Source organism: Falco punctatus (genome assembly GCF_963210335.1).
Source record: "Falco punctatus genome assembly, chromosome: 12".
NCBI classification, from domain to species: Eukaryota; Metazoa; Chordata; class Aves; order Falconiformes; family Falconidae; genus Falco; species Falco punctatus.
This window is the reverse complement of record NC_137592.1, coordinates 10,314,119-10,335,445: the sequence shown is the minus strand read 5'-3', so window position 1 is coordinate 10,335,445 and position 21,327 is coordinate 10,314,119. Positions and strand designations below refer to the sequence as shown.

At 37.9% G+C, this 21,327-nt stretch overlaps 1 protein-coding gene across 5 annotated transcripts in view; it reads right to left on the bottom strand.

Annotated features, from left to right (window-relative positions):
• Window positions 1–21,327, bottom strand: part of SPAST (spastin) — a 35,159-nt gene that overhangs the window by 9,894 nt on the left and 3,938 nt on the right. For 2 of the 5 annotated variants that reach the window (XR_013931391.1, XM_080408101.1), the window contains exons 2-11: window positions 20,168–20,254; window positions 18,759–18,842; window positions 13,117–13,212; window positions 6,251–6,438; window positions 5,104–5,237; window positions 4,687–4,780; window positions 3,026–3,100; window positions 1,739–1,810; window positions 1,145–1,220; window positions 518–609 (exon numbers count right to left, since the gene is read on the bottom strand). Coding sequence is in view for 4 of the 5 variants with exons in the window: in XM_080408101.1 (XP_080264227.1) it covers window positions 518–609; window positions 1,145–1,220; window positions 1,739–1,810; window positions 3,026–3,100; window positions 4,687–4,780; window positions 5,104–5,237; window positions 6,251–6,438; window positions 13,117–13,212; window positions 18,759–18,842; window positions 20,168–20,254 (998 nt within the window). In the remaining variant the exon portion in view is untranslated. The remainder of the gene's footprint in view (window positions 1–517; window positions 610–1,144; window positions 1,221–1,738; window positions 1,811–3,025; window positions 3,101–4,686; window positions 4,781–5,103; window positions 5,238–6,250; window positions 6,439–13,116; window positions 13,213–18,758; window positions 18,843–20,167; window positions 20,255–21,327) is intronic. The other 3 variants (XM_080408102.1, XM_080408104.1, XM_080408103.1) reach the window with 3 other exon arrangements.

The window sequence follows — 21,327 nt, the reverse complement described above, 5'->3', positions numbered from 1 at the left end:
CTCACCTTACCTTGACAGTGCGTGCTTTTGTGACACGTATCCCTTAAAAACCAAAGACACTACTTAAAAGCCATTTAATCTTCTTTTACTTTGCCAGAATGAAGAGATGCGCTTCACCAAACCATGCAATTCCAAACAAGGACTCAGCTCTGCATAGCCCTCCAGTGTCCCTCTTGCCCTGTAAGAACATCTGTTCTCACAGCTCCTTTTTCATTGCCATTTGTTACCCCTTCTTCTCTGTCCACAGTCTTTCAACCTGTTACTTGAGCTCATCTCCAGATTACTACCTTTCACCCCAGACTGAATTTTCCAGAATACTATAGTAAGAAGGTGAAAAATTAACAGCAACAGAAAAAAGCTGTTTGCCAACCAAGTTGGGGGGGGGGGGGGGGGGGGGGGCGCGCGGGGGAGGTGGACAGAACCAAACCCTCTTTGTGCTTCATCTGTAGCTTGTACTGACACCCACTACATTAGCCAATTCAGCTAAATCAAACAATACCCAAGACTAAATACTTACACCATCAAATTCTATTAAAAATTCTGTTTTTAGACGTCTACTAGCATCGTGTTCACCTTCTCGTCTTTCACACAAAAGGCTATCAACTTCATCTGAAAAAAGAAAGAAACAGATCTTAATTAAGTATACAACATCAAAGTCTTCACGTTTGCCTAAGTTCTTTTGCTAATATAAGGCTCCAGTAAGAGAGATCAGATCTTCACTCCTTAGGGGACAGACAGATCTAAGTTTACACAAGTGTAAAAGCCTGTATAACATGCTGTCCTTTGAATATGTAACAGCAAGTACAGATGAGAGGAAAAAAGAAATCCTGTTCATAATAAACTGCAACTCAATGCAAGCAAAACCCATTTTTATGTTTGAAGTTTAATACATAAATGGACTTACTCTATAAAGGTAATATAGCACCTGCGGGTTTGAGGGCATTTCTTCGCACTACTAACACCAATTAAATACCCTAACAGTAATCTAACATGACCTGTATAGCACTACCAATCAGCTAGCAGGTCACACCCGAGACGCTCTGCACTGCAGAAATTATGCAAAGAAGTTTGCCTAATGAATCCAATTTAATAAGTCAAAATATTCAAGAAAATACACAGAAATAAACAACATTTAAAGTCTTACCAATAAAAATTATAGAAGGCTGAAGTTCTCTGGCTACTGCAAATAGTGCACGCACCAGTTTCTCCCCTTCACCCACCTAAAATGACAATAAACTGTTTTTGGAAGGGATTTAGAAAGCATTATTACAAGGGAGCTAAGATAAGGGCCTGCCGAAATCTTGCTGATAGCCAACCACACTCAGTCTATTCATACACACATAATCACTGGTTTAGTATTACATATGACACCATGTTATATTTATGTCTTACAAGAAACATACAACTTCACTTATGATCACAATTGAGTCATCAAGATATTTCAGCACAGAAATTACCAGAGTGAAAGGGAGCTGGGACCTACTTAATTTACTTTTAAAGAAGAAAAAACCCACGATCACTCATTTATGTGACAGCCAGGGTCATCCTTAACTGCAAAAGCCTTTGGCACTGAGTTATCACAAGCACAAACCAAAGTTTTTTACTTCACAAGTCACTTTAAAATTTTACACTCACTATAGGCTAACAGTTATCAAGGACTCATCAAGTCTCTCTGGCCTTAAGCCCCAATTACAGCACATGTATTTGCAGGCCAATATAATTTACAGCTGCTACTTACGTATTTTGAAGTTAAGCTCGCTGCACTTATATTAAAGAAGGTAGCATTGGATTCTGCAGCAACTGCTTTGGCCTAGGAGAGGGGGAGAAAAGGGGAAAGAAAAAAAAAAAAAAGGTACTTTTTAAAACATCACATACACTGCTTCTGTAGCTAGCACTTGTGTCCTGATTGACAAGTCTTTCAAAAAGACTTCATTCCTTCAAAAAGAACACCTTGTAGATTGCTACAGAAAACTTCTGTACAGGCCACTTACAAATAACAGAAAGCAATCAAACTACAGAAGTTTCCAGACTCCCTTAGACTTCTCTCATCATATCACCTCCACAGCTAACTACAACTTGCTCATGGAAGAACACAAGTCTGCAGCTCCTTTCAATGTATCCTGATTAAAAATCTGAAACAGTTTTAACTAATTTAGGGTAATTTAGGGCAGCTGTTGGGTCACATCACAAAAAAGTTAGAATTATGGGGGTTTCTTGATCCTTACCCTATCTACGCAAAAACTGTTTTCAGAGGAAAGCAAGGTACCAGTTCAGCCAGAATGCAGAGTACACACTTCTTGAAGAGTTTCCCCATATTCAAGAAGTTATGATACCCTGGTTATACAGCTTAATTTGAGTGATTATCAGTTATGTTCCATTACGTAAACCACAACAGATGACCAAGTGAGCTGCTCAGCGTTCACACTCCTGCACTTCAGAGCTGATGCCGCTTCACTATCAGCAAAGGGAGTGTGCAGCTGCAGCCATGCCATGTGATGCAGGATGATTTGCCCGGCTCAGCTGCAATGCTCCTGGCTGATGCACAGCCATTTCACTCTAGTTCCCCAGATATAGCACATCAGGCTGAAATGTGCAAGCAGTAGCCAGACAGTTCCACAGCAATTATGCTCTTTGCGCAGCAGTGTGGAAGTGAGACAACCCTCCTTCTTGCTACTGTGCTCCCTCCCCATTCCCAAAACCACACTTCTAGTATGTTTTAGTAGAGAGCAGACCATTTATGATTAATCACTGCTGTACACAAAATGTTACTTTTACCCTCCCTCACAACGGGACTTGCTGGCTTAAGTTTCAAAATATCAAAAAGAATTAAATAGAGAACAGTTTAACAATTCCCTCCCCCATGAAATCCACAGTTAAGAACAATTTTTCATTTCTGTATTTAACTGACACCATAACACAAATCCAGGAAGAATATACAGTTTATTACTGCAACACCTGAACTGAAAGCCACGCCTCATGGTTACATTTTAAGCCCACCAACTCATGCATGCAGTAATTTTCTCACCAACATTGTCTTCCCATTTCCTGGTGGGCCAAACAGCAATAAACCACGTGCAGGAGCTCTAAGTCCTGTAAATAACTGAAGAGTACATCATCATCAGTTACCTTCAAAGACTTAAAGAAAATGTTGATTTACCTTTGCAGGGAAACAGTTTAAGACCAAGGAACGCCTCGCTAATGAGCAGTGGTAGCAACAGCAGCAGTGCTACAACAGCATAGGTTTTTAGAGAACAACATTCTATTACTAACTTGACCTAATGCATGTCACTATTGTTTCCCACACAACAGTTAAATTACGTTATGTTCGTTCTGTGCACATGGACACACTGTGAAAGCAGTATAAAAGGCAGTAACACTTTCCACAAGACAGACCAGCCTGACAAGTTTAGAGCATCAATTCCATTTAAGAAGGGGGGAACGCAGGCATGTAGCAGTACAATTACATGAGGACAACCTTATTGAAAACACCAGCTGTTATTAGAAAAGAGCCATAACTACTCCAAGCCTCACATCTCAGAAGTCCTTCCCACCCAGCTCATTGTATTAGTGTTACTGAACAACAAACCTGACATACTAAAGCACTGTAGTAACAGAGACAGTACAGTGTCATTTTCTTCCTGCATAAGAGTACCAGAGCATCCGTATTCGATGCCAAAGCTTTGTTTTCCTCAGGCCTAGTATTCCTGTGATGTTATAGCAGGTTTAGGGTTTCTTCCCTGCAATGCTTCAAAACCAGAAACTGCATTAAAGGAAAGAGAAAGACCACACAGCAACTCTAGTCACCCAACAACGGGACAAGAGACCCACAAGCAAATAAACAAACAGCAATTTTGCTTAACAATCAGCACTGCAGTAAATCACTGCATGCAATTCCTGCAAGAGTCCAGCAACTTGCAGCAAGTCCAGCTTTAGAAAATGACCAATTTAATTTTTTTCCAAAATGGCTCAGAAAATTCCAGCAGTATATAGACCAGATCTGAATCTAGGCAGTTACAGTACTTGAGGTACCACCTATGATAAATAAAAGACTAAATGACCAATTTCCACTCAGCCAAGTAACGAGGAAATCTGCCCTCAAATGTTACACAACTCAGAGTACTTGCTTGTTCACTACACTTTGCATCCTGTCCTGGTGTGAATAGACTATTCAGAAAGTCTAACCAACATCCACACAGACAACACGATCACAATGCCAATTTAATATTCTTCAAATCAGATCATGTCATAACTTAATTCACCTAAACAAGTCTCATTTGTTTCACTCTTCCAGTTCTGGGCTTTATCCTTTATGTGTCTACATAGGGCTGGACACACAGCTACAGCTATCTGCAACAGTCAGCCTCACAAATTTTCAGGCTGGTTTTGGTTTGATTTTTTAGGGGTTTGTAGTTTCCTGGTTTGGTTTTGGCTGTTTGTGGGGTTTTTTAGAGCTCTTGCCTCAGTCACTTTCTTCAACACTGACTAACCAGAAGACTAGTAATTTAATGGCAGTATTTTGATACACAGCTTCTCCATTCTCCTTTTCCTAGATGGCTATCACCACACAGCTATCAATAGCAATCAATAACCAGTAAAGACAGGATTCAAGAATCGCCATTTCATGTGTGAAGCACGATACATTTCTTTGATTCTGTCACCGACTGATAACAACACTGGCTTGCTTACCTCAGGTCTAAGAGAAGGAAGGATAACAATTTCTTGCAGAGCTTGTTTAGCCAGTTCCTGCCCTGCAATATCGTCAAATTTGACAGCTGGCCCACTAACAAAGAAATGGAATACTAATTAGTCTAACAATGAGATACTCTTTCAGCTGCAGCTGACTAATTTAATGCATTTGACTATTTCTACAGAATCCTTCTGAGGAAATCTACAACTTCTATTGCTAAGCATTTAAGAAGATAAGCATTTTTTTATTTGAATTTTCATCTTTCTGCCACAGTAACAGAGAAAAACCACCCAAAATAATCCCCAGAACTCCCACAACAAACTAGAAGTACTAAATTCATTCCAAGTAGACCAAGACCATGCTGAACGGAAAAACTGGGTTTCTGCATTGAAAAGCCTACTTTTCTTCAGACTTACCTATCAACAATTTCATTCAGGATAAGATTAGCAAGATTACTGTCCACATTTCTAAATATCTTCAAGTCTTTCTTTTTTCGAGGAGCAGTGGTAGGAGTAGAAGGCTTATTTGTTTTGCTGTTTTTAGGAGCAGCCTGGAGACAGGGGAGGAAAAAGCCAAACAAAAAAAACCACCAACATAATACCTTTAAAACATACTGTTAACAAAATTACCTCAGTACTTCATTTGCTCCAGTAAAACCTAGTATGTTAGCAAATACCAGATATTCTGATGCTGTATTTTGCTATACATCATACTATCATATTCAACCATGGACAGAACATCTTAAGACTCCAGTGGTGTGGGGCTGTTGTTTTGTTGTTGTTGTTGCTTTAAAGCTAATTCATTACATTTAAAAACAGTATTTTCCCCTAGCATACTCTAAAAATAGAGCATCACAAACTTTCAGATTCTCAATACCTATAAGCAAGAATTTCTACTGCTGTCCTATTTCAATAACAGGCCACTAAAAGCCCTCATATTATAGCAGCAACAACATTTAGTCACATTTATGTTCTGCCCATTCTGCTCTTCTTTTTACTTTACTGCAGGAGCAGCAGTGGGGAGATCAGGACGGAAAGGAAAGAGATCAGTCATAAGAAATTCAGCATTCTTCTGTCTTATTAGTACAAGACTAGTAAGTGTCTTTCAGTCACAATCCAACCGTAACTTGCTTTTCAATGTGGTTGTAATACAACCCATGCATGCGTGCTTTGGAATAGAACGCACTTGCCTGGAGAAATATCTATAGTTCTGGAGTAGGAGGGTTCTTCTCTCCATCTTTTACATACTAGGAGTAACATTTATTTTTCTCCTAGATAAGCTTCCTCAGTTTCCCATGCAGTGTTCAAAACAACTATTATTTAATACTGTGATTACACTTTAAATCCACTTGCCCATGCAGCCACCCAATACCTAAATTCCACTCTGCAGCCTAGCTCATGAGGCTTAGCCAAAAATGTAGGGGTTTAGAGTTGTGGGTTTTTTTTAAAAAAACAACAACTTCCTGCTACTACAGTACTGCAATAAAGGCAGTAAATCCAAAGTTTGGTTTGGACTTTACATTGACTTTCCACATGTATACTGGTATATTTATCTTTACCATACCTTGTGAGTCGAAGCTGCAGGATTAGATGCTGGTCTAGACACAGAAGAAGATGATATTCCACTGTAGCTAGGAGTTCTATGGTGACCTGAAAGGCCTGTGGATCCACTTTTTGCAACATTTTTTGAACGGGGAAGGGAATTACTCGTGTGTGTTAAGGGATCCTTCTTTTTTGGAACAGCTCCACTTTCTATAAAGAAAACCAATGTCATGAGAACATTTTCAGCAGTCATACTTCTACTGTCAATTCAACTTGAAGATAGTATTGGTGACACATAATGCAGTATTATAGCAGAATAATACAAGTTTTTAAAGAGGTTTAGTACTTTTAAGGGGATATTAACTGGAGCTTTCTCCTGAAGTTAGGTTTTGAATTTTTAGGAACTCAAAAAACCAACACTAGTTAGCCACTTAGAAAAGCTGGAAATGGCTCAGTCTTGTATGTAACGAGGGAAGAACACCATCTATTCCTTAAGCCAGAAGATTTTCCTTCCCAAGAACTCCTAAAAATAATCATTCTAATGATCCCCAAATTTCAAGCCATTAGATTCAGAGCATTCATTCCTGAAGTGATGTTAGCAGGCTAGTTATTTTGGATGCCAGCTAACACTACCTAGTACCTTCCACACAGAAACTTCACCAAGGCACTTTAATTTGGGAAAATTAAAATAGTTATTACACCTGCAAGCAACTGTCAGGAGCTTTTTCTTACAACTTTGCTTCACTTCAGAAACCGCAAGGTGGGCGAGTAAATTCTGGACAGCTCTGAAGCAATTTTAAGCATAGGAACATAAGCCAAGTCTTAAAATATTACATTATACCACTGAATTCAAACACCACCAGACATTCTGTTCACACTTACTCTTAATTCACCTCCATGATGGAGCAGAAAGGTCTCTGATTAGGTGACACGTAAAACTTAACATATTGGCCACAAGTGATTAAACTACAAAAGGCCATCATTGTACTAAGTGAAACAGCACTTTATTTCTACGTTCTCTGTTATGGGATACACCATAAAATAAGGTTCCTGGGCACAGAAATAGACACATGTAAAGCATCAGAACAGATACTAAGACGTAAGAAGGCACTACAGCAAGCAGGCAGGTTGCTTAGGCTCATTAAGGATCAGAGTACAGCATTTTATTTTTTTTTTTTCCTTTAGTAGTGGGAATAGAGTACTGGAAGTTGTCTAATGCAGTACTGTCATCTGCAATGGAAACCGTAAATATTGCCTCATTTTATATCCTTTCTAAAGGATTAAGGAACCTTTTGATTAGATAGAGAGAAATATGGCATCAGAGGTAGGAAGCTCAAGATGGATTTCACCTACAAGTTCCTTCACTAGGATTTTAAAAATCTGCAACTCAATTTGACTTGTCAGTCTGAAGCAAAGGAAGTTAATGACTCCATGAAGAATTTTTAATTCAGTTCAGTGAAAAATACTGTAAATAGAAAGCATCATAATTTTAAATGTTGTGCTAAAAAAATAAAATAAGAATACTTCAGTGAAACAGTATCATGTAAGGATCAATTAATTACTACCATGTTCTCAGCCTCTTTAAACATAAAGGTCTTGCATACTACCAGTAGTCAATCTTTACACAGCCTGCGGTTACCCATGTATTGAACTACTTGGCTAACAAGCCTCTAAAGCCTTTCTTCAGTCACAGATCTACCCCTTTTATGAGTTACAGAAACTCTGCAGGGGTCATCATAAACAATGCAGATGCATCAATATGGAAAAAACAGGGGACTTGAAGAACACTGTTAACTACATTTACCTGTAAGCCATGACTTGTAAAAAGACCAAAACAAACCCAAAACCGCTACTGATTAAATCACACACAGATTCAGAGCTGGTTAAATTTACTTGGTCATTCCTGTATAGGAATTTCCAGGTCAAAAACTCTTCAAAATTAGGCATACTTAGCAACTTTCAAGTTCAAAAAGCTGTATATGAACCTATTAAAAAAACTAGCTACTCAGCACTTTGACTGGTCCAATTCAATCAAAAGGGGACACTCTGTTTTGTTTGGGTTTTTTTCCCCTCCAGCCTTATTTGCACAGCTGGCCTAAAGTCAACATGGGAAGGCTTCATGTAAGTTGCTAAAGTAAAAGCTGAAGTAGTTTTTCTGCATCTCCTTCACCCTAACACGTTGCTCAGTTACCACACTTTTCCAGAACTGCCCCCATCCCTTCAGAACAATATAGACACATTGCAATTTTGAATATCATAAAACTGCACAGGTAAGGAGTATTTCAGGAAGCTGGAAACACAAGGTGAGGAAGGGAGAAGAGAAAGGTTTAAATATAAATAACAATTTCCTCTAGCTGTACCTCCAGGAATCAAGACCACTAAGTTTACTTATGTTCTGTGGTCAGTCCTGACGGGTAGCACAGAAAGAAGCGTAGATAAACTACTCTTGAACACAGTTGTTCAGTGTCAACTCCAGAGGGAAAACTTCATTTTATGTACAAATTTTCATCGAAACAGCAAATAAAAATGTGATCAAACTTTTCAGAATTACAGTTTATCTAAAGTTTACCTATTTCTAAAGTGTGAAGTGTTTAAGTGCACATGTATGTCACTTCTCAGACTGATAGCCCCTACTATTCATTACGCAAGATGCATATTTTGCTGTAACTAATGCAAAACTCCCCAAACACATTTCTTAACCATTTGTATTTGTCAGCTGGTGAAAGACTGAAAACATGTTGCAAGTGGCCTTAAAAGCTCTGTAATATCTCCAGCAGCCTGTCGCCAAATGTTTCACTGTTCTGCACAAAACAGTAAGGAAGTGCCTAAAACGAGTTCTAATCACAAAGAGACCATCTATTTTTTCAAGTGTATATGAAACACTGAACAATTCAATTGTCTACTTCATACATACTTACAGGATAGTAATAGTGGCTTGATCATTTTGATTTTACTCTCTAATTCTTGACTGGACAGAATAGTCCATAAAGAATAATTTACTTTAAAGCTCCAAGCTAATGTCACTGGTTCATACAGACGAAACAGCTATCCAGTCCTGAAAGCATCCCTGCAATTTTAATCTGCCATCCAAATATATACACAACACAAACAAATTACAAACAAGCAAGTAGCAAAACTTTGTCTGAGGTTTTCTACTGGCTAAATTGTGATAAGGTGCAGACATAGGTGCCCAATTTCAGGCTCCTTAACAGAGAGAAATGTTAAAATGCATTTATTAATTTTAACTGTTTTTAAAGATAAAATGAAGTGAGGATAGGTTTGAGCAACTTTAAGAGAAGCCTGACTATACCAAACACCTGGAGAAACAGAAAAAATCTGGGAAACATGCAGCTGTAGCTGATTTAGTTAATACAGGTAACAACATGCTTTTTATGTCTAAAAAGCAAATAAATTATATTTTCTTTTGTGCATCTAAGTCAGATAAAGACATCTTAGTAAACAAGTTCCTACCATTTCATCACTTCTTAAGCATAAAAAAATGTTTTCATGAACATTAGTAGCAGTATTTCCAGTATTCCAGTGTCAGGGATACAGTTGCTCTCCTTTCTGAGCTGACAGACCCACATCAGCCCAAGTTCTACTGTTGCCAAATTACGGTGTTAAGAGTACTGCTACTTGTTCTACTTGGGAAGCTTTTTAAAACACTTCAATATTAAGAGTAGATCTTTTGCAACTTGAAAAACATTGCCAATATATGCCTACTATTAAAGACATGCCAGCAAACCCTTCCACATGAAAACTGAGATAAAATGCTCGCTACTTGCACAGTGCTAGTGTTGTGGTAGGAAAGAGAAATATTTTTGCTGATTGTGTATCATGCTGGTATTTACACGTTAAATGTAAAATGGTACACTAGAATTACTCTAATACTATCAGTATCGCATGCCCAGTAAACAAGTTCATACAACTCACAAACGCTGCCTTTGGCAAGACTGGCATAACCTCCTTCCTAAGGTAGTTTAAAAACAAAAAACAACCACCCAGGATGCAAAAGAGAACATGCATGTCTGAAGAAAAAAAAACCAACCAACCCCCACCCCAAAAAATCCAGCTAAATTGTTTTACATCTAATTTAAGACTGCTATGAGAACAAGAGTGATGGCTATTAAATAATAAATATGTATTTCAAAATAAATTTTGGGGTCAAGGCTACTTACTATTCTTGCAGCCTTCTGCCACTGAAGGGCAGGTGATACTGCTGGAATGAGTTCTTATAAAAACCTCATTATAAGTCCATCAGATAAATTTTCAAGAAAAATATCATTAGTTATTCAGGTAAGTTAACAAACTATGAATGAGAAAGACAAGGATAGGTAGTCATTTGTACAAGAATCAAGTAAATGGGTCTGAAAGGCAGACACAAACAGTATCTTGAGAGAAGGAACAAACACTTTGGAAATAAACATGCACTATAGCTGTGAGAATAGAGTATCAGACAGAATTAAGAAGCAACAACATCTGTAAAGACTTTGGTCTTTAAAGGTAAATGAAAGTAGAGCAGTTTTTGACCAAAGAACAGGCAAAAGAGCCCCTTCTTGATGTTAGGATGATGAATGACCATGTTTCACCCTTCACAAAATCCTAGACTTTTAAAAAGCCCAGCCCAATTAAGCAACAGTGCAGGTAATACTCTACACAGATTAAAAAAACAACAAAAAACAGGCAGCTTATGCCAGAGCCCTGTGGCTCAGTTCCTCTACTTTCTCAGTAACAGCAGTCCCCTCGTTCCCAGTAGCCTGCAAGCTCATTTTCTACAGCTTTATAAGAATTTGTCATCCACTTTGTGTTTTCAAATGATTGCAGCTGTCCACGTGAAAATGCTACCTTTATTACAACATGTATAAAGGAAGAACAGCAAGATGATCAGCAGATTGCAGCACAACTGATACAGTACTTTTAAGAAAAAAAGTGTAGCACCAACACACTCTTACAAACCAGGCTCCCTCCCCCCACACCCCGAAAAAAAGAGACAGAGCAAGCATGGGAGCACAGGCACCAGCCAATTAAGACACTCGGACACCTGTTAATAGGCTGACTTCCCTGGTACTATCGGGGACCTCACAGCTGCAAGAAGTTCAGTACTTTGGGTAAGCCTCTGACTTTCAAAAGTAAACTTTAGATTCATAACTTGTGGCAATGTAAATACAAATGGGAATGGAACAAGCCTCTTGAAATTTTGTTCAAAGTAACCAGTAGAAGCCCGGTACCTAACTCTTTATGACCTGCTCTTTATCTTTAGTTCTTCTGTCTCTCCTCAGATCTCACTGAGCCTGGTAAATGAAAGTTTCTCCGTTAGCCCATAGTCTTTTTCAGAAAGTGGGAAGACTCTCAGAAAAAAGCATCCCCAGAAGACCACAGTCCTTTACAGTTGTTTCACTGACCTTTACTGCACAGTTTTGCAGGAGTGGTTCAGTGGTTATCTAAAAAAACACCAGGAGTATGACTCCAATTACATAAACTAACTAACACCACTTTCCCCAAGTTACCACTAATGACCACCTCCTGCTACAGGAGCTTCTTGTAAGTAAGAACACCTGCCACAGAACTGGCACAATGTTTCCTCATCTCCAGTGGATGCCAATGGATATTCTATGCTTTGTTACTAACAAATGTAATTAAACTATCAGTTTTAAGAGTGGAAGTTCAGTCTAGCCTTCTCCTGCAGCATCCGGTTCTGAGATACGTTGAGAAAAAGGTACAAAGCTGTTCATATTGAAAATCAGATGGAGCATGTTATCAACTTTCGTGTGTACATGTATGTATTTGCTCATTCAATCTCTAGCCAACCAGGTAAAAATACAGGAGTCAAACTGGATCATTTAAGGTAAAGAGTTCTCAAGGTCAATCTACATAGGAATGTATACTGAAGAGCCATTTTAACTACATCTTTTTGACAAAATAAGAATACCACACATACATTAAAGGTGCCTAACATGATGACACAGTTCCCTCACTTTAACTTCCCATACACTAGAAAGAAAAAAACCAAACAGCAAGATGACTTCAGAAACAGAAATGGAGCTTAAAGAAAACAAGCAAGGAAAGTATGTGGTTTGCACCATTTCAAGTTTAGTTGGGAAATTGAACACCACTCTTGACTCAGCAGACAAGCTTTATGAATTCCATTGCTTGTTAGCTCTCTATTTTATTTAACCTCATTATAGTTTACTGCATGAATTACAGTTAGATCACAGTTGTGACAATAGCTTACTGCTGGCTTAAAACATTCCCTGAAGACAAGGCACAAACCTCACAGTAACTTTATTTCTTGTGTATGGACAAACAAGTTTACTTCTGCTATTTTAGTATCCCTGGTGCAGTCTTCTGGGAAAGGATAAAAGTAACTTTCTTTGACAAAAAGCAAGAGCTGTTGTTCCCCCTCCCCACCCTGCCCCACCTTGTTTTAATTGTGTATCACTGTCTCAGAGTAAAACCCCCTGAAATTTAAAGCAGCTTAATGCAAATGCACATTCACTCTCACAACCATCATAAAGGAAGAACTACTTATGTAGGCACAATATACAACCTACACAGCCCACGTTGACTTTAGCCCTTTCTAAAACAGGTTTAATTTAAATCCTTTAAGAATATAACATAAGAAATTTTATAAAATGCTGTCTTAGTAAATAGTTTTGGATTCTAGGACAGTCATTGTAAGAGAGAACTGAATGCTACAAAATAAAACAGTGTTGTCAAAGCCATAGAAAGGATGGAATATATTTTATATAAAGCCTTTAAAAACAGAAACATAAAAACATCTTTTTTAAAAATTCGTGGGGCCAGAACGTAGCATTGCATATTTGTCCCTGTAATACACCAGAAACTGAGAGACATCCCCTCAATAGGCGCTGGTAAAACCAAACCCACCTGACTGGAGATGTCCATTGCGGCATGCCAGGTTAGTACTGTCATTATAGACCTCCATTTGCGGCTTGGAAATTTGCAAAACTGCCTGCAGCTTCTCTACATAGTAGACAGAGGGGGAGGGAGGAAAAAGGACAAAATAAACAAACAAAACCCAAAAATGAACCAAGAAAATTTATGTATGTTGAACACACAAATGTCAAGTTTGGCTTTATTATACTTGATACAGGGTTAAAGATAAAAGGAGTATTTCTAAACTATCCTACACGTTTAGCAAATTTCTAAGAAAATTCTGTCATTATAAGCTTGACTGAAAACAGCTTTAAAACTAGCCATTTATGGCTGAGTTAATCACAACAATCCTTTCAGTCTGGTGATTGTAGTTACTTCCCAAAAGCAATGGTAAGGATTAATTCAACTTCATTAACTAAATATTCATGTTGATAACCCATTTCTGAAAGTCCTCCCCAAGGCGTTACTGTTGACCAACTGCAAGGAGTCATTTCTTTCCTGCATATTAGATGTTTCACTTAAGTAGGAACAGCCAGTCAGCACTTTAGAGAAACCTCAACTGTTCAAGCAAAACACCATATCTACATTATGATGACGCCTTTCAAAATCTCTACTTAAAAATATAATTGCCTTGAAATAAAGAACACAGCTTGCATGACAATTTTATTAAAGAGGATTAACTTCAGAAACATCTGAATACAAGATTTATAAAGTTAAAGATTAAGGAAAAAAATTAACTCTAAGTAGTCCTGATAAATTAGCCAAAACATAAGGCAGAGATGTCCAAGGCTGCTAATGGCACAAAACAAGAATTAAGTCTCAGGACTATTTGTTCTCTGCAGCTCACCTACTACTCCTGCTTTTCCCACTGCAATTAAAAAACCTCTACGTCTTTTGGGACGCTTTACAGCCTCTCCCATCTTTATTTCACACACCTTTTTTTGTAAAAGGAAAACATGTTCTGTAAGGATGAAAGGCATACACTGTCACACCCGCCCTGCTCCTCTCCCTCTGCTCTCACCCCAAGAGATAACAATACCAAGAAGCTGCAGGAGAAGAGATTGCCAAGTAGAGGAGCGATGTCCTCTGGCAGCATGAAAACACACATGCAAAAGAAGCTGAACTCTACTGAAAATGTGCACACCCAAGATCATAAATATTTGCCTTGACTGGAGGAAGAACTGCCATTCAGAGTGTGCAGACTGTACAACCAATAAGCATACACACTACCTTGCTTCTGGTTCTTTGACTGTTACAGATCTTTTCTAGTCTTTCTGCTTCACTCCTGCCTGCTCCTGATCACTCACCACTTAGCTTCCCTGAAAGGTACCTTTAGACCCAGTAGCTTAAGCGATGGTTCAATAACATTCCAACTGAACAAGACCTGGTTTAGAGCGAAAACCTAGTAGCTACAGGCAAATACGAAAAGCTCAAGTTCAAGATTAGGATGCGCACCTAGGGTTTACTTTGTTTTCAACTGAAAGCACTGAAGAGCCAGGTACAGTAAAACAGATGTTAGTGACACAACAGCCTACAACCACCCACAAGCTTTGTAACTTGCAAGAAGTCACCCTAAGAAACCTCCCTCTGAAGAAGTCTAAGAAAAGTCCTTTCAGTACGACTGATCACACACAGAGCGTACTCTTTCAGTGGGCGCAGCACTACTGAAGGAGACAGCGGAATCGTCTAGTCCTTGGCCAGCGCATGCAGTCTGAATGGAAAGTACATAGAGAAGCTTAGGAAACAAAACAAGTATTAATAGACTTGACAAGATATTAAATACTCAAGTTTTGGAGAACATTTCTGAACTTGACAAAAAACCCCAACCCTTCTAGTGAGTAACCATAACAAAATCAATTGACTTGGGCAGCAATTCAGGAAATGTTATTTGCTTCAACACTGGAGTTTGAGACTGGGGTTTTACCACAGTTATCAACGGCTTAGCTAGTTCCACATATTCAGGAACTCCAAAACTGCAACTAAAAAGATGCAATCCAGCTGTTGGCCTGTTTCAATTCACACACCATCTTCCCATCACATTAACATGTAATTTTAATATTGCACATGAAATTACATAAAGCAAATATACCACCTGAGAGACAGTGTAGCTGTAGAACCCACTGGAATAATGAAAATAAATTGAGCTATTAAATATTGTTCCAGGGAATTAACAGGACACTATCACCTTTATTTTAATGCTTTCTCTCTATTTCTCCAGGGACACTGGGAAAAAATTTTTCAAAATGTTTACAGAATCCCATTCATTATTTGTCCTTGATGATACTTAGTTGACATAAACCTACAAAATAAACACCACTGCAGCCATTTTCTTATTTAGGCAACTCTAGACCTTGAGTTCAATGTGACTGATTTCTAATTAAAAAAAAAAGTTACCCCATAACATGAGCCTGAAGCAAAACCACCACCACACCTCCAAGAAAGTGGAAGAATTTCAAAAGATGTCCACTGAAGTCTGTATCTATACTCAGGCAGAATTATTACTGAAGAGGATACTGATGAAAGGTATTTGAAACATGTGCCATGTGCATCCTTCAACCAAAGTAACGAGGGCACTTGTGCTGATCTTAGGAATCTGTCCCCCTACAGAAAGGTTCTCTGAAATGGGGGAACACAGATTGGTACAACATGTGTATAGTGTTAGAATTGAATAGTGTCACACTTCACTGTAAACAGCAAACTGCTGAGGTATTGTAGAAAACAAATATCCTCCTGTGATTCCAAATACATCAAATATAATGATTCTGACATGGGCGATCCAGGAGAGATCAGGTCTGTGAAGACCATCAGAGCAAGATTTAACCACTCATCTTAAATAACTGCACAGCTAACAAACCCTAGACCACATAAAAAACAGGGGCCACCACCAATTCAAATGGTAGAACTTGGAAGCATAACTCAGTATTGTCACTGGACTGACAAGTGACAGAATCACCTTGAGGTGCTCTGAAACATACCTGGAGTAACTTCAGCTTTCAGGCTGTGTCACAGTATGTCTTTAAACAGAGTAGGGCACAGTAATTTAGACTCAGGATGAAAACAGGGCTCAAAATATTAAAGCCATCATCCACAGTAAGCACCTACATCCTCTTGATCGAACAATAAAAGGCACCAGCGGTGTGATGACACGTGGTGAGAATACACGCATGCAATCAGACACCACACCCCCCATCAGTGGCATCATGTGACTGAATTTACATTGATGATCCAACACACTCCAAAAAAAAATAAAATAAAAGCACTGAGCACTTTTAAGGGACAGTTATAATCCATATGATTTAATTTTCACTTTCTATGTATTACCAATGTAACTTGCTTGAGAGAATGGCATTTCAGTTAGGCAGTTTGCAATCATGTCTCTTACTAGGAAGCAGGATGAAATATTTTATATTATTGTCTACTTTAAGTCTGTCTTATTCTGCCAGCTGATGCAATAAAGGACTTGCCTATTCTCCCTCAAGAAATGGAGAAATACCACAGGGCTACAGGAAAACACTTACTCTTTGATCTTAAGAGGTGGATTCATAGGAAAAAATCACTTTATTGAACCTTAAAAGCTTCAAGAGCCTCAGGTTTAGTTCAACTACAAAAGCATCCCTACACCACTTAAAAGCTTACAAGTATCTGTTACTCTAGGTAACAAGGTAAAAGCTACCTTTAGAATTGCACATGCAATTCAACTCTAGATTACCTTAAATTTCCACAAAATCCATGTAAAAGGAAACAAAGTATTTAAAACAGATGCTGCCAATATCTGAAAGTTAGTTAGATGGTATAACAAATATTACTCAAATAGATCCATAATGATCAAGCTTGCAGGGATTTAAATCCATTGGAGTCATCTCTCCAAACAACATCTTTTTCCTTCCTAAAGGGCAGATGACTTCACTTGCTCCTTTCTACCCATATTTTGCTTTCAGTCCATTGTTTGAGGCAGATCCTTAGCACAAACTAAACAAGAACCTATGTAAAACAACATACTAAACTTCTGATAATTTCAAAGTAAAAATAAAACCATATTTGACGTCAACTTACACAAACGCTATTCTGTTTACCTTTCAGTGTGCACTCTGAACGAAGCATGCAAATACATGTAATTGCACATTCTGCTAGTAGAGATGAATGTACCAGCTTGACTTCAAGTCAGGTTTCTTGTGATGTCTACCCTTTTTATCTTTACAATCAGAGCACAGAAAGCAAGCAACTTATCAATGTTGCAAGGGCTACTATACTAACACAAGCAAGTATGAAGCACTACCCACAAAACACAGGCATTGCTATTTCAAGGTTCAAAAACCAGCAATTTTTTTAAAGAAACCCTAGTTACTTGCAGTTAGGATGTCAGCAACAAGCCATACCTTACCAAAGACTGTCAGCAGGTATTCACTTTCACACTTTTGTTCCTCAGTTTATAACCTCTACAAGCCAGCCTTTAACCCTAATGAGTAGAAGATACCTTTTCTGCTATACTAAGGTTCCACCAACACTCATAATAAAGCACAGAAGCAGAAAGCCTCTTGCACCCCACGTTCCCTTCACTTTTTTTCTTTTTCCTCCCCCCAAAAGAACAAAGGACACTCAAAGGGACTGGGGGGGGGGGGGGGGGGGGGAAGGGTTCACTTTCTTGTGGTTGTCACAACTTCTCCATCAATCACCAGTTAGGACCACAGAATCATGAAGCATAGGAGAAGAAAAGAACATGAGTTTTCCTGTCTGCTCTATACACGCCTAGGAGAGGCAGTTAGTAGAATCAAAACAAGACCATGCAAGATGCAGAAATTCAAGTTAAACTCAAGTACCTTTGTTAGTTCTCCCTTAAAAAGCAATTTAAACAAAACAAAATCTTTATTTTAATTTTATTGCCTGAACTGAAAGAGTTTCCAAAATTCTCAGTTTAGAGGATGCCCTACACAAAGCTGTGGGTTTGCTGCTTGATGGGCGCAATCTCCGTTTATCATGCACAGCAAGATGCCACTTCCAATCCTGCCTGTTCTATTCTGTCCATTAAGAGCTTATCTATGACACTTAGTTTTGATAAAGCTAAAACTATAAAACACTATGCTTCTGAGAAGAAGTGATCTTACCTGCTAGTCTTAAAATAGAACATTACTAGATAAAAACTACAAGAACGAGGATTTGACCTTACGGTCTACATAATGATAAAAAATTATTATTACAGCACATACCACTAATCAAGAAAATTGTTATATAAGTGACAGCAGAATTAACAGAACATGAAGCAGTTACAGAAGGCACACTTAGCACTCATGATCAGCAATAGTAAGTTTTACTGCTGTTCTAGCACAGAAATCCTAAACTAATTCCAACAAAAGTTAGTCAAGACTTCCTCTTGAGTCAAGCGTGCTATAACATAGAAGATTCTCAGTCACTTTTACACCTACTTCTACAGTATAGGGAAGTGAGATTCCAATTTCAAAATCCATCAGCAGCATTGAAAACTGTTACTGCTTACTCTCAGCTAAAACCCAAACTTAAGAGACGCTGCACAGATAACAACTCCTTCACTTTAATAAAGTAATATTTTAGAAGAATGTGTTACATAAAGTTGTGCAAATAATGACAAACTTTCCAAAGTCATGAATTGTAACTGGTACCTAAAAGCTGCAAGCGATCCTTGGCCATTGCCAAATTTGTCCTCATTTTAGATTGCAGACGTCGAGCCCGTTCACACTGATCACCTTACAAAGAAAAATCGATGTTAAAACACAATTTGGCAAATTTTTAAGTGCTAAAATACTGACACCCAGCCTTCCCTCCTCTTCCTCCCACCCCTTATCTACCCCTTGCACTAAGGAACTTCATTGCAAAACTAATGAAAAATCCTAAAGCCTTCCATTTAAGCAAGAATGTAGTTAGTTGACACTATCTGCTTTACAATATTGCTCACAGAGTGGCGGCAACCCAAGCACTGCTTTGCATATTCTCTAACACTTCATGCTGACCTAAGAGATGTTCTTTGTCACTGCATTTTTTTTAAACAGAAGTCAAATAAAGAAAGATTTTTAAAAAGCTTGAAAAGTGACTGAGAGGCAAGTACAATTTGAAGTAATTCACTTTGGCAAAATTAACATATTTAAATTCAGTTGACTGTGTCCCTTTACATTTCAAAACACACAGAATTATAGACATTAATATCACAATTTCCTAAAAAAAAAATATAATAAAATAAAATGTCCGTTCAAGTCAAGCTTTTTTTTTTTTCTTAACTGCAATTTAGACAGGTTGTATCAAACGCCACTGGCACTGCTGCATAAGTAACATGTCACCACATACTGTTCACAAACATTTCTAAACATAGTTGAGGAACAAAACTGCAGTCTGCAAAAGCAGTTACAAGTTTGGGGAGGTTTATTTTATTTTAAAAATATATTTATATAATATCTATTTATATGATATATATAAAATAATTGTTTTATTATTTTGAGGGCAGAAATTCTTAACAAGTCCTTCATTACACCTATTTCTCTACGGTACATACCTGCTTCTACACTACAGCTTAAAAACATTTCCATATACACAGATGGCTTTCTTCCTTTGTTAAAAACGTTCAGCTATTTTGGCATAAGCTATTCAGAAACACAATGCTAGACCATTCCAAATTGGGGTGTTTCTTTTTTAGTTACACTGAAGGGAATATAAAACTCTGCGTAAGTGAGAACACAAACTGCCAACTTTGGCAAATCAAATCAGAACTCAATATTTTGGCATTCCCGTTAAATAAGAAATCAAGTGTTTTGCTTGAGAATTTACATGAACTGCTTATGATTTTGGATCGTCTGAAAATATTTGAAGCAAGATTTGCATGTGTTACAGACCAAAACATTACGGTAGAACAGAGAAATGGACGATGTTCACCTACAGCTAAAACAGGAATCAGAAACACTTACGAATTAATTCATACAGCAGACCGCTCCTAGCACCTACCATACTTAAAAATATTGATTCCTCACTTTGAAGAAGCCATAAACGAAAATCTTTTCCACAAAACTCAAAACTGGCTTACCTTGACCAATTACTAAGACATCTATTCCTTTTTCCAGTTCTTCAATTCCTTTCTTATACCATTCAACAGCTTGTTCCTTTTGTCCTGCTTAAAAAGGAAGTGAACCCATTATTTTCTGTTATGAATTAAAGCTTAGGAATGGTTCCATATAATGCTAGGTAAAACAAGTAAGAGGAAGGAAGAGATATTTGAACCAAATCCTACAATTTAAAGAAACACTTAAAGGGACACTGTCAACTTTACATCTACTTAGTTTCAAATAAGCTTTTCTATTAAAAACAGGTACTACACCAGCCTCAAATCACTTTTGCCTGTATTAGGAATATTTCTCCATCTGCGTTAAAGAGAGTGGTCCCCTAAAAACAAAAAAACCCACAAAACCAAACACAAAACAAAAAACAACCCCCACCCCCCCAAAAAAAACCAAACACCAAAAAATAGTTAAAAAGCTAGCCTACATATATTCATTCACAACAGAAAAGGTGAAATTATCAGAAATTAACAGGTTTTATTTCTGGAACATCAAATTGAGAAGCATCTCTCATATCTTCATATGACAGCCAAAGCCAAAGAACTCAAGAGAAAACAAAACAGCACAGAAACTCAAGAAGCAAAGCAATGAGTCTAAGATGCTACATGAGTGAGACGAGACACTTTTCCTCTGGTTACCTTTTGCACAGAGCAGCTCATTTGTCATGGGGGCATTTCTTTGCTCATCTTATCATAAAACTTTTGTATTGCAGGTGTGTGTCAACTTTCACATGATGTACAATATATGCAGAATTAGAGTACACCTCTGTACCAACAGTGTCCTAAATGGATATTACAGCAAATATAACTGTGAATATGCCTATGCCTAACCTATATTATCTGACACTGTGACAGCAAATAACCCATCAAAGAGATAGGAGTATCTACTTCATATTGCTCCCCTTCCATAAATACTTTGCATTAAAAAAATACTTGCCTGCATATGGAAACATACTTTTGCAAGGTAGTGCTCTAGGTATGCCTTTCCACACAGGCACATCAGGTATTACAATTTAAACGTGATTAGCATTAACACAGTGCTAGTGCTAGAAAAAACACCTCCAAATGAAACCTTTAGATACCATTATGCTAGTTACAGAAGAGGTAACGTTTCACAAAACCATTCCTAA